This window comes from Betta splendens, chromosome 17 (genome assembly GCF_900634795.4).
Source record: "Betta splendens chromosome 17, fBetSpl5.4, whole genome shotgun sequence".
NCBI lineage: Eukaryota > Metazoa > Chordata > Actinopteri > Anabantiformes > Osphronemidae > Betta > Betta splendens.
Genome location: NC_040897.2, coordinates 9,854,432 through 9,875,786, shown reverse-complemented (window position 1 = coordinate 9,875,786; position 21,355 = coordinate 9,854,432). Strand labels below are relative to the sequence as shown.

Sequence of the window (21,355 nt, the reverse complement as noted above, 5' to 3'; positions counted from 1 at the left end):
TTTCCACTAAATTCTGAATCACCTGACTGAAAACATGAGGTCTCTCTCTTAAGTATCAGCAAAGACCAGAAGGGAGATTATATACAGTCAGTTTACATTTTGCACTGCAGGATTAGATCTCCATCCACAAGGGGGTGACTGGACCACATCACATACCCCATACTGTGACGTGACGCTTCTGTGCCTCGCATGGATTAATCTGGAAGACGTTTGCTGCCACATTTCTTGGTTAATATATTTCTGGTCGGAGTTGGTTCGATTTCCGTCTTTAAATCGCTGTTTTACACGCGCCTTCGTTCAGGTGAGAGCTCTGAACGCTTTTTAGTGCAGTTCTTCGTGTGCACTTGGAGGCTCCGAGCGCAGCCAAATGAATTAGTTTCGCCGCATGACGTCAGCAATACCTCACCAGCGCAGCGCTGAGCAGGGAGGGAGCTGCTGAAGAGGATATGAGGAGAAATCGTGGAAGAGGACCCAGTCCGACCTTGTCTGGCTCGCAGTCCCGCGCCTGGTTGTGCGTGGACGCCGCTAAACTAGTTGGCGGCGTGTAATGCTCCTTCCGGCGCGTAGCGTGGACCTTTTGGCTTCATTCATGCTTTTTATTTGCAGCACTTCCACGTCGGACTGATGTTCGCAGGAATAGATCAACACTGCTCCAACCTCTTCCGCATATTGGATTTCTATGCAAAGAGAAGGTCGCCTATGTCCCTCCAAGGATTCGGGAAATGAAAGCAGCTGCTTACATATAGTTTCTTTTATTTCGAATCGCTTCTGGCGAAGTTCTAATGAAGGGATTTCCTCAACTTTTAAACCATTATTCGCTTTCTATGTGGAATAACTCCCGCCATTCGTTTATTTGATCCGACTTTTTGGACGCGCGCGTGCAGCGCAGTGTACGACGCACACATCCAAACACGATGCATTTAATGTAAGATAACATCTGACTGTACAAAGTGCCAAATTAAGCCGGAATGGCGGACGTGTGTAATCGCTACGTTGTGGAAAAGTACATCTGCCATAAACTCTCTAAACGGGGCTACGCGTGGCGAGTCCACGAAGCCCACGACGACGGCGCCGCTGCTAATAACGGCTCGGTAGTTTCCCCGCCGCCGACTTTGGCCCGCCGGTGCCGTGAAGGCAGCACCGGGCCCGACAGCGAGGGCACCCCCCACCGCTGCAGACGGCTGCCTCAGTCCGACGCGCACGCCGCCATTCACAGAGTCCTGCGCGAGGCTGGGGATGAACTTGAGCGACTGTACCAGCCGGACTTCACGGAGATGTCCCGGCAGCTGTATCTCACCTCCACCACGGCGCAGAGGCGCTTCGCCGAGGTGATAGACGAACTGTTCCGGGACGGGGTGAACTGGGGCCGGATTATCGCCTTCTTCGAGTTCGGCGGCACCGTGTGCGTGGAGTGCGCCTCCAAGGAGGAGATGACCTCGCAGGTGACCAACATCGTGGAGTGGATGACGGAGTATTTAAATGGGCCTCTTAACAGCTGGATACAAGATAACGGGGGATGGGTAGGTGTTAATTCCGTATAGTTACGTTTGCAGTTGTGCCACGGGGGCGCAAAACTACAATTCATCCGTGATCACAGACGGTTAAGCAGCGACTTCCGCCGTGTACAAGCGTTTAATAAACATTTTAGCACGTATTACGCTCTGTCTTAATGTCGCTCTATAATGAAACCACATCTGTAGGCAATCATTGATAAAATCCCCTTCTCGACTTGCCCAGTACTCACGACAGCGCGAGCTTTCGAGATGGACGGCCTCACTCGTCCGCCGCTCTGATTGGAGGTTCACGGTGGCTGTTAAACTTCAGACCAATCAGACAAGGAGCTGTGTCACACCTCCCGACGCTCCATCATAAAACCCGCCCTGTCGACGGTGTAAAGCCAGACACAGCCGCCCAGCTGTCAGGAAGTGAGCACGGCACCAATCAGCGTAATATAACGATCAGAGCAACTGTTTTAAACTAATTGATGAGTGGGAACAGAAGAAATATTTCTCCATCAGGTTGAATCAGAGGCTTCTGGGAACACTCGTCCTGTGCTGTGATTCGTTGGGTCGTGTTTGTAGCAGGAGGAAGGAGGTCAGACACATGTCAGAAAACAGAAAACTATTGGATTAATGCGCTCAGGCCCCTGGGCATGGCTGGACAGGGTTCAGCTATCAGGGCCGTTCCTCACCTCACAATGACACATACGCTTCAGGTGCTAACGAGAAGCAGCGTTTACACTTTGTCTCTGCCCGACTACACGGAGTCGCGGAGAAATAACATCCCTTAGTAATAATTCTCCTGCAGCGCCGGCGTGCAGCTCCTCCTCCTCTGTGCTCCTCAACAGCCATTAAACCAATCTGACTGGAATTAGCCCCTAATTAGCAGGAGTGCTCTTAATGAGAGCATAACATTTGTGCTCCTTGATTATCGTAGCTGGAAGGTAGATTCTGGGGATGTGTGTGTATGTGGGGGGGGGGTATCAATGATTCATATTGAACATTTCACCTCAAAGGGAACGACCGTTTAACATTCCCCTTGAGTCTTCCTTGCCCCCTGGAGGTGGCAGGTTGTGCCACATATCAAAGGGCGCCAACAGAGGGAGGGCCCCCGCAGGAACACGGCGCTAATCTGCAGCCGCTGTGTTTAACATGCAGTGCTCCGTGCATGCACGTTGGAACCCTTTCTGTCTGCTATTTGAGACTCGTGCCTCGGAGCCAGCGCGGGCCGGGCTGCAGAGATGCTTGCTCGAGGTCTCTGGAGCCCGAGCGCACTGTAACAATAATGTAGGTCATCATAGTCTGTGTTTTCCAGCCGGGTGGAGACGACTGCATCGCTGCGCTTTCTCTCTCTCTCTCTCTCTCTGTGGATGCAGAGCAGCAGTCTCTTAATCCAAAGGATTATTTGGATTATTTCAAAGCATATGTCTCTGGTCTGGGGGACATTTGATGGACCTTAGATTTTTCATACGAACGATAATATAAGTATAAGTGAGATTTTTCCAGGCATCCTTTCACCTCATGATTGTGCAGATCATAATAGACGTATTAGTGTGTAACAGACACTGACGCTCTTGTACAGAGTCATTTGACTGTCCATCAGGTTGGGGATTTCCAAGAGTCCTTACCTTACATTTAAAAACTGAAACTGGAAGCGCAGTCTGTCTCTCCTTTACAATGGCTTTGTTTTGTGGATAGCTTTCCTTTGACCTTAGTAGTCAGTTTTATACCGAGGAGGTTTATGATGTGTCAGGTGCACACAGTAATTTAGTTCAGACGTCTGAATTATGAATCCACAGCTGCTTAAAGGTGTCTAGCCAGGATTTTAGACATATTGTGGAAATAATCTAGTAAACAATCTCAGCACAAACACTTGTGATAATATTTCTATACTAGCAGAATGAAGGATTTGGGACTTGAACATTGTCGAAGTACACATGGTTCACAGTATAAAACCCATTTCATGTTTCGGTTCACTCTCCTCTGATGAGCTTTGACTCTGCGCGGGCACCGGCTATAAAAAGCAACGTCATATTTCTTGATTGCGTTTGCACAACTGTCCAGCAGTGAAGACGGCGGATAAACACGGCTCAGACAGGCCGCGGTTACGGTCACGCAGAGCGTCCATTGTGTAAGTGTGCGCTAGAGGTGAGACGTGTTTTTTTCCGGCACTTTTAAAACAAAGGTGGGTCCTCGTCAACTCATTACCGACACTTTGGCGTGTGAGAGTGGGCTGCTGTGACGTCCTCCCCGCCACCCTGTTTCCTGTTGTTTCTGGGGCCAAATAGCAGTGGCCACTAAACGTTGTTGAGTCTAGCCATCGCCGGTGAGTCAAATATACTTCTAGTTGAACCCAGCCAACTACCCTTTAGGAAAAACAAAGCAGGTGCTGTGTCTGAAACGCAGCTGGGGGCGAGAGATTTCGTCCGCCGCGCCGATTACGCCCCGCACACTGTCCTCCCTTTGTTTCCGTCGCCCCACCTGTATAAATTCAGCCTTGTGATGGCAGGAGTGGCTCCAATCAGGGGACAGTTGTATTTAGCCTGCAGCCTCGCCCACACGCGGTGCACCTGTGTTTATTTACAGGCACTCGCGGTAAATGCCAAGCGATTGAACCGCGTGGACTGCTGAAATTACACGGCCGGGCCCGGACGCTTGGCTCGGCTGCGCCGCTGGCACCGAGCGAAATGCCAGAATGTGTTGCAAAGGAAAACATTGGTTTCGCAACGTTAGAAGGGTTTACTCGGAACTGCCCTAAATATGATGTTGAGAAATTAACTTGTTTTTGCCATGGCGTCAGTCAGAGCATCATGACCTTCACAGACCCGCTGACCTTTCACCTAGTGGTGCCACAGCCTTCAGTGCTGCGTTTGATCCTACGTGACATAAGAAGAGGCTTCGTCGAGTGAAAATCCCTGTTTTGAATTCCCAAACAGCGGGATCGGGTGTGCGAAGAACACCGTCGGCCAGGTGGCCTCTTTCTCCGCACGTCACAGGTGTGTCCGCGTGAACGGAGAACAATGGGAGCTGGCTCGGGCCGGGTCCGTCCTGCGGGGGATCCCCTGAGCACAATCTGCTCGTCGGCCGGCGTTCGCGGGCATCTGGCGGCAACCCCACTCCTCCCTTGTTAAGACTGAGCGGATCTGGGACAGCGAGGAAGTCATTAATCTCCATATAGGTGACATGTTGGCAGGGTAGAGGTGGAAGAGAAGAGCCCAAACAAACAGAATCACAAAGGCGGCACATGGAGACATTTACACGGGAGCAAAATGCGGATCTCACTTACGTCCAATTTGTGTCTCCCAGATTCAAAGTCTCTGTTTAAGACAAGTCAATAGCCTTGATCATTCAGGAGGTTTTCATGGTCCTGCTTCGCTTGCCGTTGAATTTTTCATTTCTTTTGTCTGTATTGACAGTAAAAGTGTGTTTCAGAACAAACTTTGGAAGGAATGTGAGCACGGAGCCACGTATTAACAGCTAGAAATCCCCCTTTTTCAGGCACAGACACAAGAACATTTACTTATTAAATACAAAAGTAAATGAACAACAACTCAGGCTCAGTTCGGGGACTCGAGCAGCTCAAACTGTCTCTCCGTGTGGACTCTGAGCTATGTAATGGAGACCGTACGCCACAAAAGGGCTCAGTGTGGCGAGAAACGGCCAAGATTTTCCCCCCCGTTCCGTACCCCTCTCGCTGCGCAGGCCCCGGATCGCTTGCCATCTGCCGCTGTGTTTACACCCATCAGCCAGGCAACTGTAATCTCAGAACATTTCCTACAGATGCAGGCAGCTCTGGGCTGCGTTTGAAGTCAGTAGTTTCTTTCAGGAGCAGGACAAACTATAGGTGTGGTGTTTAGGAGCACAGGTTTAACCCTTTGTGTGTGTTGAATAGACTAGAGGCTATAAAATCTCACTAAGTAGGCTTTTATTTTCAGTACGTTCCTATTGAGAATAATGAACATTTAAATGTATTTTAATGCCATTGCTTTATTTAAGCTAAGTGATTGTAGCTCACTGTCCCAAAACCTTCTTTTAACCAAATAAAAATTTCTAAGTTGGTCGTGGCCGTGACCTTTGACCCGACAGGCCCGTGCATTTATCATTCCTCACATGCTGTGCATTTCACAAGGAGCGTTTCACGAGCACCAATGTGCGCCGCACCTTTGCTGCGCGTGACCAACGCTCGCCACAATCAGCGCGGACCCAGTTTTTCACATCGCACATCGGTCCTGTTGGTTTGCGAATGTTCTGTTCCTGTTTCCATGACCTCCCTTCTCCTGGGAGACCCTCCACCCCGTCCTGTTGCACGTATTGCTGGGCCTCCTCAGGAGAGCCGGAGGAATGTCTGCTGGGGAACAGCAACTGTAAATAAATAATGGAGACGACCTGGGTGTTTCTTTCCTGAGCAGCAGGGTGTGGGCGATTTAGGTCTTTTGTTGGACGGTCGTGTCAGCTGAGAATGCTTCATTCAGGAGCTGTGGGCGTTTATTGCACTGACGTGTGTGTGTGTGTGTGTGTCTGTGTCTGTGTCTGTGTCTGTGGTTTTTGTTTGTTTATTCAGTGCCCTAAAAATGCAGGCCTACGGGATCATATGAGCCTACACACCGGTGTGTGTGTGTGTGTGTGTATGAGTTCAGCCATATGATTGTGTTTCCTTTTTATTATTTTTGTTCAAATCAGTAATCACCATAACCTGCTGCTTTCCGGTTTCACGAGGGACACGTGGCTGAGCTGTTTAAAAGGGCTGCCATCCTAGTCAGAACACACACTGATGAATAATACATGGGGCAGACAAACTCCCATACTAAATGGACGTCCCTCAAGTGGAACCCGAAGGCTCCAGTTAAGAGCTTAACTCTGCTTCGTCCCACCTCTCTCCTCATCCTCGTCCTCATCCTCGATACGTCTTTCACCACGGCACCACGGACAAACTCGTTTATTTGCGCACAGTCTATTCCTAAACAACACGCTAATACCCTGAGACCTGCCGTTCAGTGTCAGGTAACGTTCCACATCCCTTAAAAATGCAGGGACATGTGAGAGGCCTCTAAATATAGACGCGGGGCCGTCGCCGCTCCTGTGTGGTCCCTTAATTGTCGTGCTACGCGTAAATCCCTGCTCTGTTGCCTCCTGCGCCGCCGCCGCGCTCACATCACGGCTGCAACGCCGATCTGCATGGAAAAAACGTCCTAATGAACCATTTCAGATGGCAGATAAAAGAGTTTTCCACCTTGTCTGTCATGGTTGGCGCTTGATAATGAGGAGTCTACTGAGGGAGGCTAGTTGACTTTGCCAGTGGGCACACCCTTGCAAACGGTGCAGCATATCAATATAGGGCAAGGTTAAACGGTTCCTCCGTTGTTTGGCTATTGGAGATATTTTTGGGATAATTCCCCAAAAGGGTTTTCAAAAGAATTTTAATATTCTGAATTAATTTCTAGAGCAACAGTGGCCACTGCTGTTGGAAAGGCAGCTGGGAGCTTTCCTCTAATTACTAACCTAAAGAGTCCTAAGAGCCAGGCTCATCCAAATCGCACAAATGGCTTTATTACTTGTGCCAGTGACTCAATGATTCAGTTCTGATGTGAATAGGTTTTTGTCATTCCACAGTTGTTTCTGGGAAGAAAACGTTAATCTAGTCAACGACAAATCAGTGCATCTGTCGCTGGGAAATGATGATTGTTCACAAGCTGCTTGTTCGGTGCTGCTCAGGTCACTTAAGTTCAAATTGTAGAATGTTTTGCAGCATTAAATTTGTTGGTCATGACACCAGAATAATGCTGTTATAATAAACACCGGTGGAGAAAAAAGTGCAGAGTCAGGCGCCTTGAGCAAGTAGCTGGCTTTACTCCTAATATTAAAGTAAAATGCTTAGTGCAGCTTTAAAGCCTCGAACAAACAAAAGGCAGCGCCTCTGCTTAGCTCAACAATAAAAGAGTCCGACTCTAGGTTTTTGTGACATGGATGAACTGAACTTTTAGGGCCTGCAAAGCTCCTATAGGTCACACACACAGGCAAACACAGAAGCGGATGTACTGGTACAAGTCAATTATTTGCTGTCCACAAAATGGCTGTGTACACACGCGTGCGCGTACATAGACACGGACGCTCGGTGGCACGTCGGCGTGTACACACAGAAGCGGATGTGGTAGTGTGAATCAATAATGCTGTGTTGTCACAGGGTGACATGTGAGCCACGGCAGCGAGCAGATGGCCCCAGGGTGCCTAGCTTCCTGTTAGCCGCGCCATTCAGCCCCAGCACACGCACACCACACGCGTGCACACACACACGAACGCACGCGTGCACACACACACACGCACATGCACACGCACACGCTATCATCTCCTCCCGGGATTTCCCGGTGCAACTAGCCACAGCTCTGGCCATTATTAAACAGGATGCCATTACTGTGGCAAATGCTAGCTACATGCTAGCCAAAAAAAACGACAGCAGCCAGATACTGGTAAATAGATTTTTATCTTTTACTCCATGGAGGTCTGGGGTAAATAAATAAATAAATAAGAGGATAAATAATCCCCCCCCCGCGTGATATTTGGCAGAGGAAATCAGATCTGCTTCAGTCCATGCTGGGTGAGGTCAACCGTTGCTCAGATGTCGCTTCGACCACGCCGCATCGATCCAGCGCTCGCGTCGGTGTCTCCGAGCCGACACCCAACGAGCGCGGCGCTGACTTTAGTGGAACTCGCGCTCGAAAGGGGCGAGGGCGTGTCGACGCCGACGGCTTCGGGCCGAGGCGCACGTGCTCCCGTGGTAAGCTCGCGCGGCCGCTAGCTTCCATGGCGTGTGATTGGGGCCACTGCGGAAGCTAAATCATACTGCTGCTGCTGTGTACTGTGTCTATGAGCCATTCTCAAGTCTTGATGTCTTGAACCTACAACCAAATGTCTACACTGAGCAGACATCTTGTGCCAGTTGACCCCTGGGCGACTAACCCTGCACACCGCTAGTAACCCACAAGCCGGGACCTACCCAGCGCTGCCCTCCTGCTATGGTATATGAATTTCTCCAGCTCTGCTGCCTTTAATTGGCTGCTGGGCTGTCATTTCAATTTCAAATAATGACAGATACTTCAAAGAGAATAGGCAGAATTGAAACCAGGGGAGCTGACAGTGATTCCTTTTCTTCTTAGGTGTGTTGTTTAGCTGCTTTTAAACATTTTTGACAATACAATCTTGATTCGCGCCCGCGGATGTTCTGACGCGTCGTCTCGCACCTTTTGTTCGGGCGCGTTTTATTTACGGCGGCTGGATTCAATCGTGTCAGGCGCCATGTTGCTTTATAGAGGACTGTTAGACATGTGTGATGTGACGCGTCTAGACGAGCAAATATAACCCGCAGAAGCTCAATCAACTCGGCGAACCGAGCTATAAAGCGCTTCATTTATCTTCCAGGTTTTATGATCTATGGCGGTAAAAAGGCTGTAAAAAACACTAAGTTTCTGTGCCTTTAATCATAATTTCAGGATATTACTGTGCCAAATTATCAGCCGCTTTGCAAACTCATTTTCTGATACCAGCCAATCTATCAGAGCAGGCACTCGGCCCCTTGACCTTTAATATTTTCAACTTTAATTTGAGTGCACATTCCTGCGCTCCGAGGAGGACCGAGCGTTTCGTAGTAAAATATTCCTGGATTAAATGGCTGGACTCCTCAAGGTGGCTTTGATCAGGCGGTGAGGCTGGCGGGAGGGAAGATGGAAGGCCACGCGAGAATAGGAGCCTCACAAAGCAAGGAGGACAGTCCGGCCTTTCTTCAAGCCACCTGTGCTCGGCTCGACCCACAGCGACGAGGTAATTGCTGGGAAAATTAGGGGGATGCTTAGCCAAGTATGACTGTGCCACCAGAGCTGAAAGACCAAGGCAAAATGCGCCAAATGGCTTTTGATTCAATTAGAGCTGCGTGCTGTGAGGTGGATTAGCTCACTCCGTGGACATTTAGAGAGCAAACATGGATAAGGTTGCCTGTTAAAGTCATCTGACTCAACAATCATCTGATCCTCAGCTGATCCATCTGCTGACAAGAAAGCAGAGCAATGTACTCATGAAACATCCACACGGCTTTATGTACAAAACACAAATAGGAGAGAGCGGTTCCACCTGCATCATATATGTGTATTTTCCCCCATATGATGTAGATTATATCTCCATCTTCAGCACAAGACTCATCTTAAAACACCCAGTCACCAGAAGCCACTGATATCATTTTTGCATGAATTATTCCAGGGAGAAAATTCAAAACAAAAAGAAACTCTGCCATTATGAAACTGACGCATCTCATTAGCTTTTCCGCACGTTTTCACTCTTATTAACATTCATCAGGTGGGCTGCGCTCGTTTCCCTTTGGTCTGTGCTCACAGACAGGGAAGGTCACGCGGCTTTGGAAGAGCCCGCCCGCTCCACGTAGTTCAAACAATCAAGCCTTTTTTTTTTTTTTTTTTTTTTTGGAGCCTGGCGCTCAACAGAGCTCTCTCCAAGGTCTCTGTAAGTCACATTGAACTCAGTCCAAAGAAACAATCCGCAGAGAGAGACTCTCTTTTTTTTGGAGAGATTTGCATGAATGTCTCCAGTTACGTAACCCAAGCGCGCAGCGTGGCTCGTTCCTTGCGGTCGACTGATCCCGAGGTTCATTCCTCTCCGCCGGAGCCTCTCGGGCCCCACACACAATGCAGTTGTTTGTTTGCGCACATCAGTGCATTCCGCTCATTCCTCTCCCCCGGCCTGGATGGAAATCAGCTGGTTGTCTCACAGAGGTCATTGAACTCCTCCCGCAGCGCTTCAGCCCGTGCCCCGAGTGTCACAAGCTCATTCTGAGACCGTGTCAGCACATGCTAGGCATTCTTTTTTATTTTCTATTTTTACTTTCAGCTGGAAGTTGAATTGTGTAAGAATATTTATTGCTTCCCCCTTTGCCCGGTTGCAGAATGAGCTCATGGTTCGTGTGGGCCCCATGCGCTCATCGACGTGTGTGTGGGAAAGCTGCTTTTCCTCCCTTCCTTGAGGTTTTGTTTTGTCTTCCCTCATGGTCCCTTCTTTTTTTAATCTGCTGATGTAATTATGACAACAGTGGTGCAGCGGTGGAAGACGTTTTTCTCATGGTACGCCAGGAATCCACCCCAGCAGCAACTGAGCCAGAATTCCTGTAGCTCGCTCGTCGCTTTCCCACCGCCGTCAGTAGAGATCTTCAATGTGACCTTGTGGAGTTTTGGCCGAGTCCTGCTACTTTTCTCCTCACTTCAAAGGCGATGCCGAGGGCGCCGCACCTTGTTTCCTCTGACATTACGGGACATCTGAGCTCCACTTCAAGCGTACCCTCTCCCAGATTGTGGCCTGGCTCATTTGCATGGGAACGCGGAGGACGCGGCTCGACCTGAAACCCGGCCCCGTGCGCCTCAATCACGTAAACCACTCTGATATCTTGTTGCCGGAGCTGACAAGCTTTCATTGAGCCCCCGACTTTACATGACGTCTCCCGTGTGAAAGGCAAGACCGCGAGAGGCGCTGGGCTCCCAGCTTTGATGTTCTAATACTTTCTTCTCCGCTGACATCTTTAATTCTCCAGCAGATGATATTACACTTGACGTGTTTGGCATTGCTTTCTAAATTACAGGGGTAAACCTGCGATATCATCAAAGGCGGAAAGAAATCACTAGATTGTGACTTTTTGTGAACATAGCACTTTCCTTTCTGTTGGGGGTTTAGCTGTTCTGAGACTTGAGGCTAAGATTTAGGAGAAGGTTGAAGGTTCAAAACAAAAACAAATCTCTTAGTTACAGTGTTTAACCAACTGTAGCTCTGCTGATTTCCACTCCCCCTCCGTTCCTCCATGGTCTTAGTATGACTATGTGTTTTGCTCCAAGTCCTTCCCTAGTTACCCACACAGTGATTTAACCGTACTTGGCTCCACCACAGAGAAGCTATAGTCTCCAACCAGACGGTGATGTCATCCCTGCTGCGCCTGGCGCAGGAAGTGACCCAACTCTAACTCAACTGTTGAGACTTGGCCCGATGATGGAAAAACTGAAAAGCCCCTTCAGAACATCAGGACTGTGTGATCGGGGCTTGAAAGAACAACAAAGCTGCTGAATCAGAATACATCATTTGAAAAGAATCTAAAAGCGAATGTGAAGGGGTGTTTTTCTTTCTTTCTTTTTTTTTTTTGGTCTGCAGACGTTCAGAGCAGTCGACCACCGTTCCCACACATCTCATTCATTACTTCATACGCAGCCCGTTTTGGCTCGAGACTATTTTTGGAGGCTGCCTGATGAGATGGCGGTTGTGTGGCCTCCGGGGTTCAGTGCATCTGACTGTCGGGGCTTAAAGCAGCACGCCGGCCTTGTTGCAGGAAACGAACCGCTCCCATGGGCTGCGCCTCCAGAGGCCACCTAGGAATCAGCTGGTTCCCACAGTCTCCATCGGACCTGAACAGTTGGGGCGGACGTGCTGCGTTGTTTAGCCACAACAAGAGCTGTTTTTGGTTCCTGTACCCAGCAAGCGAAGCTGATTTAAAGCTGATAGAGCCTCGTCTGAGTCTAATCAGTGACCCAGAATGGCTCCTCTGCATGTTTAAAATGCCACAAACGCCGCTTACTGTACCTTTAACGAGTGGCTCTCTAATATGAGTGCTCCCGGATTCCTGAGCGGAACGTTTGCGCAAAACATCTCCCGGACTGGGAGTTTGACGTGATTAAGCCCGAGGCGAACGCGGCGGCTCATCGGCCTGGGTTTGTGATGCCACAAACACGCGCGCGGAGCAGCCAGCTAACCATGTGTGGCTTCCTCGGAGGCGGCGCGCAGTCATTAGACACCAGACATCCTGTCTTTACGTTAATGCGCTCCGAACGCAGCACGTGGGCGGTGACTCAGCTGCGCCTCCGTCATCGGTGGCCTTTTTAAACGGAGATGAGGGTGGTTTCATAAGGCCGATCGGCTCTGAACCAGGAGCTGAGATGAAGTCTCTTTATACACTATTTATAGAAGATTGCAGCAATTGTGCCGCCTCTGTCCGGTTGGACTGTGTCACTTCCTCCTCTGCCGGGAGCCGGATGGGCTCAGCGCAGACATCCCATTTCACCCGCATTGTATCTATTTGAAGAAGCCATTGTGCTGACAATGGCAATTGTAAAAGATTATGGAGCGATTGTTGAGATTGGAATACGTTTGAAGGTCGAGGTCACGGGACCGGATTGCTTTAAAGAAAGACAGCAATGTATTCAGAGCTCTGGAGGTTGCTCCACTTACTGAGACAAAGGGTTGTCAATCTAGTGGCTTTGATGTGTCTTCACGGGATGTGTGTATGAATGATTGTAGCAGATGCAGAGGTGCCAATAAACCTGCAGTGCGGGAGCGGAGGCGGTGGCGAGAGCGACCGGTGCTGAGCTCTCATCCTTCAAGGTCACGCAGTCCTTCACGTCACGTCGGATCAAAGCCGTTCAATACAAATCAAGGCGCTTAACAAGAATAAATGGCCTGAGAGGATCACGCCCAGTCAAGGGTGAGTGAATACATCAGAAAATGTGGGTCGGCTCAGAACCCCCGCTCCCAAATGGGTCGAGCCCAGCGCCGGTGGTCCTCGTCTCCCGCTGAGCCGCTCCAAAGAAGAAAGACGAAACAAAGAAGAGTCCCGTGCGTGAAGTTACAGGCCCTCGCTGATCCGCCGCTTCAGACAATGAATAATGGAGACAATAAAAAACGGAGCGCGTCACGAGGAGTGTGGGTGATTTACCGGCGGTCGCGTTTCATGTTCCAGCGGAGCCGACGCGCTCCCACGGGAGAGAGTTCTGTTTAGTAAACACACAAGCGCCGCCGCTGACGCACATTTGAATATTTATGAGCCTTTGGGGTTGCACCCAATGTCAGGATTATTTCTCGCCGTGCACTCTGGCCCAGTGTGATGACTTTGGGAAGTGTATCAGTAGGAAACCCGAGCCTCGAGTGGAGGGGAATTAAAAAGGTTCCTTTGTTTGCTCCATTGCTCTCTAATAAATCTTGTGCGCACAAGAAACTTTTTTCAATATCGAAATGAAAAAAACAGACCAACCTGAGGCTACGGTCGAAGACGGAAGCTCATTGTGTTCATTTTTATATGTGGTTTAACTACTAGCACCACTTCTAAAGCGCCTAAATTCACATTACTTCTATTCAATCTGTCCACAAACACGGTGGGAGCTTCAGCACCAGCGACGTCTCGGTGGATTCTGCCTCCGTTTCCCGGATTTGTGTCACTTCCCGTCCCAGTTTGTCATCACTCGAGCGGTTGTTGTTTCCAAGTATTGCAGTATTGGTCACAGTGTACTGAAGGGCTCAGTGTCCTCAGCCCTAAGCTGTTTGGCAGTGCTGACGCAGGAGGATTCACTGGGTAATGAGCGCCGCAGCAAATGCCTCCGTCATCTTATTTTGGCCACGCCGGTCGATGGATGACACTCCAGAGACCTGATCGAACACGACCTCGCTGCCAGACGAGGTTTCTGTCCTTCCACCTTTTGTGTCTGGAGAGGATGGAGTTTTTTTCACCATTTGTGTACTTGGAAAAAACAGTATAAACAAAAGAAGTGAGTGTATTTTTTTTTACCAAAACATCTCTATTAAAGAGGAAATGAACGCCGTCCTTGCACTTTTTTTGATCTCCCATTACTCCCTCTCGGCCCCTGAAATCGGAGTTTTGTTTGACTTTAATTAGCTACAGAGACGTCTGAGACGCTCATTAGAAAATCAAAGAGGGCCCATACCAGCGTCTGCAATATTATAGGCATGGAGTGGATGCTTAGGAAACAAACAGAGCGTGGGGAGAAGCGCGGATCGGATGTGAACGCAGCCGCCGCCGCAACAGGCGCTTTAATTAGAAGTTGAACGCCTCCCTTTCTCTCAGTCGCACTCCACCAACAATTACCCAGAACAGACATGACTGCTGAACCTTTTTTCCCTCCTGGTCCAAGCTTTATTCGGGGTTTTAGCAGAGCTGGCCAAGCGCACAGAATGACTCATTATCCTCCAACACAGGCTGAGAGATCATTCCCAGTAGCAAAGGGGGGAGGGGGGGGGTACCCAAAGGACTGAGCCGGTGTTTGGTATTTCCTGTCGCCCTTAAGACAGCGTAAGGCCAAGCGAGGAAGACAGGGAGACCGGCAAAAGCACGGGGTCTGAATCACGTGGAAAACAAACCAAGAGGCCTCAGACAGCCACTCTCCCACTGGTGGGAAAAGCAAATGGTGTGTAACGCTCCCCGGCCCGGTAACCACGGCTCAGGACAGGACTCGCCGCGTTCAGCCGGAGTCCTGTCCTCGGCGCGAGACTCTCCCAGGGATTCATTGTGTGCGGTACAAGAGAAGGGGAAGGGAATGCGCGCTCCCATTGGCCGTCTGCTTCCTGTGACCTTTTTAAAAGCCACTGATCCGGGGAGCCAGTGCTGTCGGGAGCCGCCGCCTGGTCCTCGGCGCCCACGTGCGCACCTGCTGCCGGCGGCAGATGGCCCGCTGCAGGGCAGAGGGGGGGTTTCGTGGGGATTACAGTCTTTTGTTGATGCGCCGAGTGCAGATGTGTCGCGGGGGGAGAGTGCGGGCCTCGCTTTTTCAACGCTCCTCGCGCGGCCGCAGCGGCGCTACTCGCTGACGTGTGGGTGAAAAAAGTTCCAGACGCTGAAGTGGAGCGTGTCTCGGTCTCATGATATCCACCTGACACCCCCCCCCCCCCCCCTCCTCCCCGCTCGGCTTCTCGCTCCCCAGCTCTCCCACGAGTCGCTCCAGGAGTTATTACCATCCGCGTCCTTGTGGGATTCTTTAAAACATCCATCACCGCTCGCGCGTGCGTCCCTCTTACCGTAATTGGCCCGCTTTTGTTTCAGACTTAAATAGATGATAATCTATGCCGACTGTCTGGGACAAATCGAGGACACTCATCACGGGTTTGTCATCCTTGCTGGGCTCGATCGCAGCCAGTCAGTCACATGCTCCCGCCGCTGGACCTGACGCCTGTTTTGTGTTGTTGCTTCAGCAAAGTGCTATTTTTCCAGGAGTAGGTGGAAAAAGAAAATGAAGTCTGTGTTTTTGCCGACCAGCACATTCTAATCAGCCGTGGCTCTGGCTGAGGAGCGAGTTGTTTCATTTAACACCGGGGCAACATGCTGGGGGTTGGTATAGGTCTTCATCAGGACAATCTTCTAGTCGAGTCCAAACCCAAAGTTCATTGTGTGGTTTCTTTGACCTCCTCATTTAATTCTACCATCAACAATTACACTTTGAAGTGAAGCTTCAATTAGATGGATGCTCGCAAATAGACAGATTATTGGTCAGTCCAGCATCCACTAGGCTAACCCACCTTAGCGTTAGCATGTTAGCACAGTACCCTGCCACCATAGCAGGGCTGCGTGTCAGCTAGCGTGACTGCACAGGCCCGTAATAGCCGCGGATAATTGAAAGCGCCGAGCGGCAAACAAAGGAAATGCCGTGCGGTTTAAAGATCCCGTCAGCTGATTTGGGACCAGCGGATGTGGACTCCAGAGAGCCGAAACTGGAAAGAATGTGCTGATCTCTCCTCCGCTGTGTCAGTGACTGGCCTCCGGCCTCAGGAATGCCACAGGACGGGAAGGGAGGAAAGGGAAACAGGAAATACTTTTGTCTCCCCGCAGCAACGCAGAGCTGATGTCTCCCCTTTTTTTGGGGGGTCCTGTGTGGGCCTTTGTTTGATAAAAGGAAACCGAGTGTTAAAATCTCACACGTCTGAAGGAGCCCGTAATGACCCACTTTTGCTTGTACTGGATCAAGGTCGAGTGAAACGTGTGTACTCCGGTTAGAGTTACCCAAAACATAATTACTGAAGGTAAATTAAATTAAAGCAAGACCGGTAACGATGTAATGATAATACGTTCCCATGGGAACAGACACACTAATGTGGTGAATGAAACTTAATTCACTATTGTTCACAAAACAGCTGAAAACAAAGGCATCAAAGGAGTTTAGACGTAAAGCTCCTCAACAGAGGTTAGCCTCGAAACCGAGGAGCTGGAATCCGCCCTTTAAATCTATGTTGGAGCTCGCTGCCGATCTGCTGTAAACCTCCTGTTAGGCCCCGAAAGCGGAGCTCCCCTCTGAGTGCCATTAATATATTTATACTCGCCTGCGTATGCTAATAAACACACCGATCTGTTGACCTGCAGTTGCGCATCGACTCGCGGGCGATTTCCAAGTTTGCGCGTCTGGGGTTCGGGATCCAGTCGAACGCATTGGATCTGAGCTTCTGAGAGCGTGGAACAGACGTCTTCGTTGTCTCTGATGGGAGGTTTTTAGGTTTGTTCCGCCACCTCAATGAAATGAAAAAGAAAGGAATACATTTGTGGCCCTCACATCGTTTAAACTGTTACCTGACTGAATTACTTAGTAGCTGAAAATGATGAAATACTTTCTCTAAATGATGACTTAGTATCCCACAATTCTGAGTTACAGTGGCGTTTCCACAGTCATGGCTTCTGGATAAATAAAACCCAAACTGCCGCACGCAGTTCTGCTGCTGCACCAAACGTTTTAACCTTCAGCTTAAAATAGTCCCAGCTGAATCCAAGGCCGGAGTGGGACCAGCTGACAGCTCGCCGATCGGCTGTTTGTTGTTTCATGCGTCCACTGGGCGGCCGCCTCTTAGCGTTAATGAACTATCAATTAACCCTGCTTCTCTTTGGGCTCGTTTCCCAGGACGCCTTCGTGGACCTCTATGACAGACAGAGGGAGTCCGTCTTCAGCTGCTCCTGGCCCTCCATCAAGACGGTCTTCGGCCTCGCGGCCCTCGGCGCCGCCAGCCTCACCATCGGAGCGTACCTTACGCAGAAATGATCCGGTCTCATTCCCACCAGCTGTTTTTTTTTTTTTTTTTTTTTTATTTTTCACCCCAACACCCTTCTGCTCTTTCCCTTTTAAAGACTCCCTGACCCCTCAGAGACAACGTTCAGGCTCCCTCCAGCCTCTTCAAAGGCTCCTCACAGAAAACAGACGCGACTCAAAACACGTGAGAGGAGCCGACGCGCAGAGCGAAGGACGCCTCGGAGACGGGCAGCGTCGATGGAAGCTGAGCACAAGCGAGGGACGAGGGACGGATCAGCATGCGTCTGTCGTGTTGTCCTGCCTGCTTCTACTAGTTATAGCATGAGCGTTGAGTGTTAGTGTAGACGTTGCATGTGCTCGAGGATGACGGGGATGCAGATCGTGACGAGGGTCCGCAGCCTCACCTCGGCCCGTCGGGGCGCGAGGACCCCGTTTGAACTGGCGCCCCCCCCACCCCCCGCCCCACTCGCCCACCACTTCAGCCGTCCTTCAAAGGACTTCCTCCACAGAACAGCTGCTCAGAATGTATAATGGAAACTGCTTGCTGCAAGCAGCACAGTGTGCGTCTGCTGCTTTTATTCCTCAGACAGCTCCAGTGCTCCGAACACACAGCACCATTATACTCCCTCTCCTGGCCTTTAAACAGAGGATGGGCCGCCGGAGGGACGAGTTCAACGTTTGGAAAGTTTTTGAAAGCTCCTTGATTTTTTTTTTGGGGGGGGGGGGGGGTGGGGGGGGGGGTTGTCATTTTCGCAACACTTCGAACTCTTCATTGTCTGGTTCTAGTTTTCATAAGGACTGGGAAACATGCTGAAGGAGCACGTTGTTGCAGAAAAAAAAATGTTTTGTGTTGATGAATATACTGAGAAAAGTGTCAACACAGCAGAAAGGAGGGAGAGAGAGAGAGAGAGAGAGAAAGAGAGACAGAGAGAGAGAGAGAGAAGTGAAACAAACATTGCATTTTGCATGTGAAGCAGAGTGGACCCGTGCGACACAAATGGACAAGGTGCTCAGGGCGCATTCCTCAACAGCAGTGATGTGACTGAGAGCACTCCTCTGCTGCGGTTTCCTTTTTATAATAATAACGAGCGGCAGCAGCAGCAGCTCTCAGAGCTCCCGTTTGCTTTCTCTGCAGCAGCCCTTCGCTCGTTCTGCTCCAGTAGCAGAAGCCACGTTCCCAGAGCTGACCTTTTCCAACATGTGGCCTCCAGCTGCTCGGAACCCACGGCAGCGCTGTGCTGCGACGTGGACTCTGGGCCGAGGGGGGTTCGGTTGGTCTCTGAAGCGGGCGGGACCCAGAGGTATCGCTTTCCTTCAGATGCATCCAGCCATCGATCCCTTCGTTTCAGACCGTTTTTATCGACGTTCGTCTTGTGTTACGGTCTGATAGAATTTTTTTTTTTTTTGGAAAAAGGCTCACGCAAAACCTCCAAAATATTTCATTGTGTGTGGAAGAGTGATTTTATTTGTGTCATTTCAACAGCTTCGATGTCGCATGAATGACAGATACTGCCGTCACCCAATAAACATTCACTCCGTGTCGGTGTATTTATGACAGAATAGGGTAGAAGACAAACAAAAGCAGGAAAGAAGTCGCGTTTTTATTTATGAAGAGGTACCAGATCTGATTTTTTTTAACAAACGAACAGTAGCTTAACGTCTATTCTATGGAATCACACTGTAACTCGTCGTTTCCTGGCTGCTAACATAACGAGAAAAATGTTTAAAAAGTGAATTTCTGTGTTGTATTGACATTGGCTTACGGCTGCTATACTGTTGATTTAACTCCTACTCACAGCTTAAACTGCCACGAAATTACAGTATAGATCGAGAGCTGGAAACCAAAGTTAACTTGTATTAACCTTTAATTTAAAACCAGTCGCTTGATGATGATCCGTGTTGCTTCGCCTCCACTGAGCGTCCGATCGCCCGGGGTTTGTCTAGTGTTACTGTACTATATCCGCTTTATTCGTCCGATGAAAACCCGGCCTCCGTGGACCCGCCACACCCGCACCGGGTCTCAGTTCGTCCTTATAACCAGACCTCCTGCCGTGTTCGATGTGACGTGACGTGTGTGTAAACGGGATGCAGCGAGTGATTGATGAGCAGGACGAGGAGCGTTATAAAAGCAATATACTGTAATTTTTATATTCTCTGTGCATATATGAATGTAGGCACTATGGTTGCTGTACTGTTTTATGTCTATAATCACAAACCTGTAGCACTTAAAAAAAAGTGAAATGTGTTTCTGTTGTTTACTGCTATATCCACGATAAGCTAGCGGGATCATATTGTTCCTAATAAACCCGATTTCTGAAGCAGCTCCAGTCCACGTTCCTGTGTCTGTTTTTGTTGTTTGTTTGGTTTTTTTTTTTTTAAATCGATGTTCGGCCTCTGAGCATCTGAGCGCATCAGCGAGACAGAAAGGGAATAAGAGATGTTTAGGTGGACAGAGGCATCAACGGGGCCTTTGATTATCGGTTATCCATCCATCCACAGCCGCAGTGTGCGCAGCGCGTGGCGCGTCGTGACAGTCGCCGTCTCCTCCTCCTCCTCTTCCTCTTCCTCATCTTCCTCGTGAAGGCCCGTGCAGCAGCAGCAGCCGCCGCTCCGACATCAAAGCTGTCCCCGAACACTGCACTTGTCAGCCACTCTCCTCCGCTCCATACGCTGCTAAACACGAGTGCAAAAACCCAAATGCCCCGCGGCCAGGTTTTTTTTTTTTTTTTTTAAACCCCCTGCCTCAGTTCTGATCACACTTGTCTTCAAAGGCTACGGCGCTCTGGCTGCTCGGTGTAATTTGTGAAAAGCATGATGCAGTAAAACTAATGTTGAAAGAGTTGAGTGGGTTGAGGGGGAAAATGCGGGGAGAGGAGCGAAAGAAAAGGGGGCGGCGGTGCGTACGGATCCGTCCCTGAGGAGACCAACCGCGGAGGGAAGTTCATTTGGGCTGAAGCCCCACGCACTCCCCCCTCTCCCTCTCTCGCTCCCACTCGCCATGCATATAAAATGCATGACACGCTCAGAAGAGGAATTTTAAATCAAGCCCTAGACTTTCAAAAGAGAGTCCAGCGTGTGTGTGTGTGTGTGTGTGTGTGTGTGTGTGTGTGTGTGTGTGTGTGTGTGTGTGTGTGTGTATAGAAATAGAGAAAGATGGGCAGTGAGGAGGGGGGAGGAGGGGGGAGCCCCCTGCCTCTTCTGCTTTAGGCCTACAAGGTGTAGAGGAGGCTTTCCCAGTGCAGGGGAACACAGGGGAGATTGGGAGATCAAAGCAGATTGTCTGGAGTAAGTCTGGTCCGGTTTTAACCCCTCATTTGGAAGTCCATCAGATCCGTGCGCGATGCTGTTGCCTCACTCACACGCAACCTTAACCGCATTGAAGAGGTCCTCCTGAAATCAAGCGGTCGCCTTAAAACAGACGTAAAATGCCGCTGCCCACAAATCATTGATGTTTTCCAGGGATGTAAATATTCACTTATTGCGCCAGGACGGGGTCGAGTGCAGAGACGTTCGGGTTCGAGGCTCCCGCTGCTTCAACTGCGTGCTACAGTGTCACCTCGTGGCCGCCGCGCGTTTCCCCACGACCACGTGGAGAACCCGCGTCGACAAACGAGCGGCTTCACCGAGCAAGTTTAGGAGACGGTCTCTTTCAACGCCGTCAACGCTCAGCGATCTGCAGTCGGAAGCACTCCCACTCCAGGAGAGAGGTTTAGAGAAATGCGCGAAACGAGCGCCTAGCGCGCATAATATGGTAATGAGCGCGAGAGCGGGCGCGGAGAAATGTGTGGCGCAGCTACGAGTCGCCCGTGTCAGCGTCAAACCCACGCGGAGCGTTTAACCGCCTCAAAGCAAAGACGCCTAATGGAAACTAATCGCTCTGACATTCAGTGAACACACGTCTCTGTTCAGTCGAGGGACTTCTTACAGGTTTCGTTTTTTATTTTTTATTTTGGTTGAGTAAACAGGAAAACATGAAAAGCCCAATACAAGACTGCATTTATGTGCAAAGTGGAAAAAAGGGACGTTCAACGA

General features: G+C 49.9%; 1 protein-coding gene across 1 annotated transcript; it reads left to right on the top strand.

Annotated features, from left to right (window-relative positions):
* Positions 1–51: 51 nt before the first annotated feature.
* Positions 52–19,650, top strand: bcl2b (BCL2 apoptosis regulator b). Its single transcript, XM_029131489.3, has 2 exons — positions 52–1,520; positions 17,198–19,650. The coding sequence occupies exons 1-2, from the start codon at positions 969–971 to the stop codon at positions 17,333–17,335; spliced, it is 690 nt and encodes a 229-aa protein (XP_028987322.1). The 5' UTR covers positions 52–968; the 3' UTR covers positions 17,336–19,650.
* Positions 19,651–21,355: the final 1,705 nt, after the last annotated feature.

Coding starts and splice junctions, on each gene's coding strand:
- bcl2b (XM_029131489.3), top strand. CDS start 969: ATGGCGGACGTGTGTAATCGCTACGTTGTGGAAAAGTACATCTGCCAT. Junction 1,521..17,197: donor TACAAGATAACGGGGGATGG/GTAGGTGTTAAT, acceptor CTCGTTTCCCAG/GACGCCTTCGTGGACCTCTA.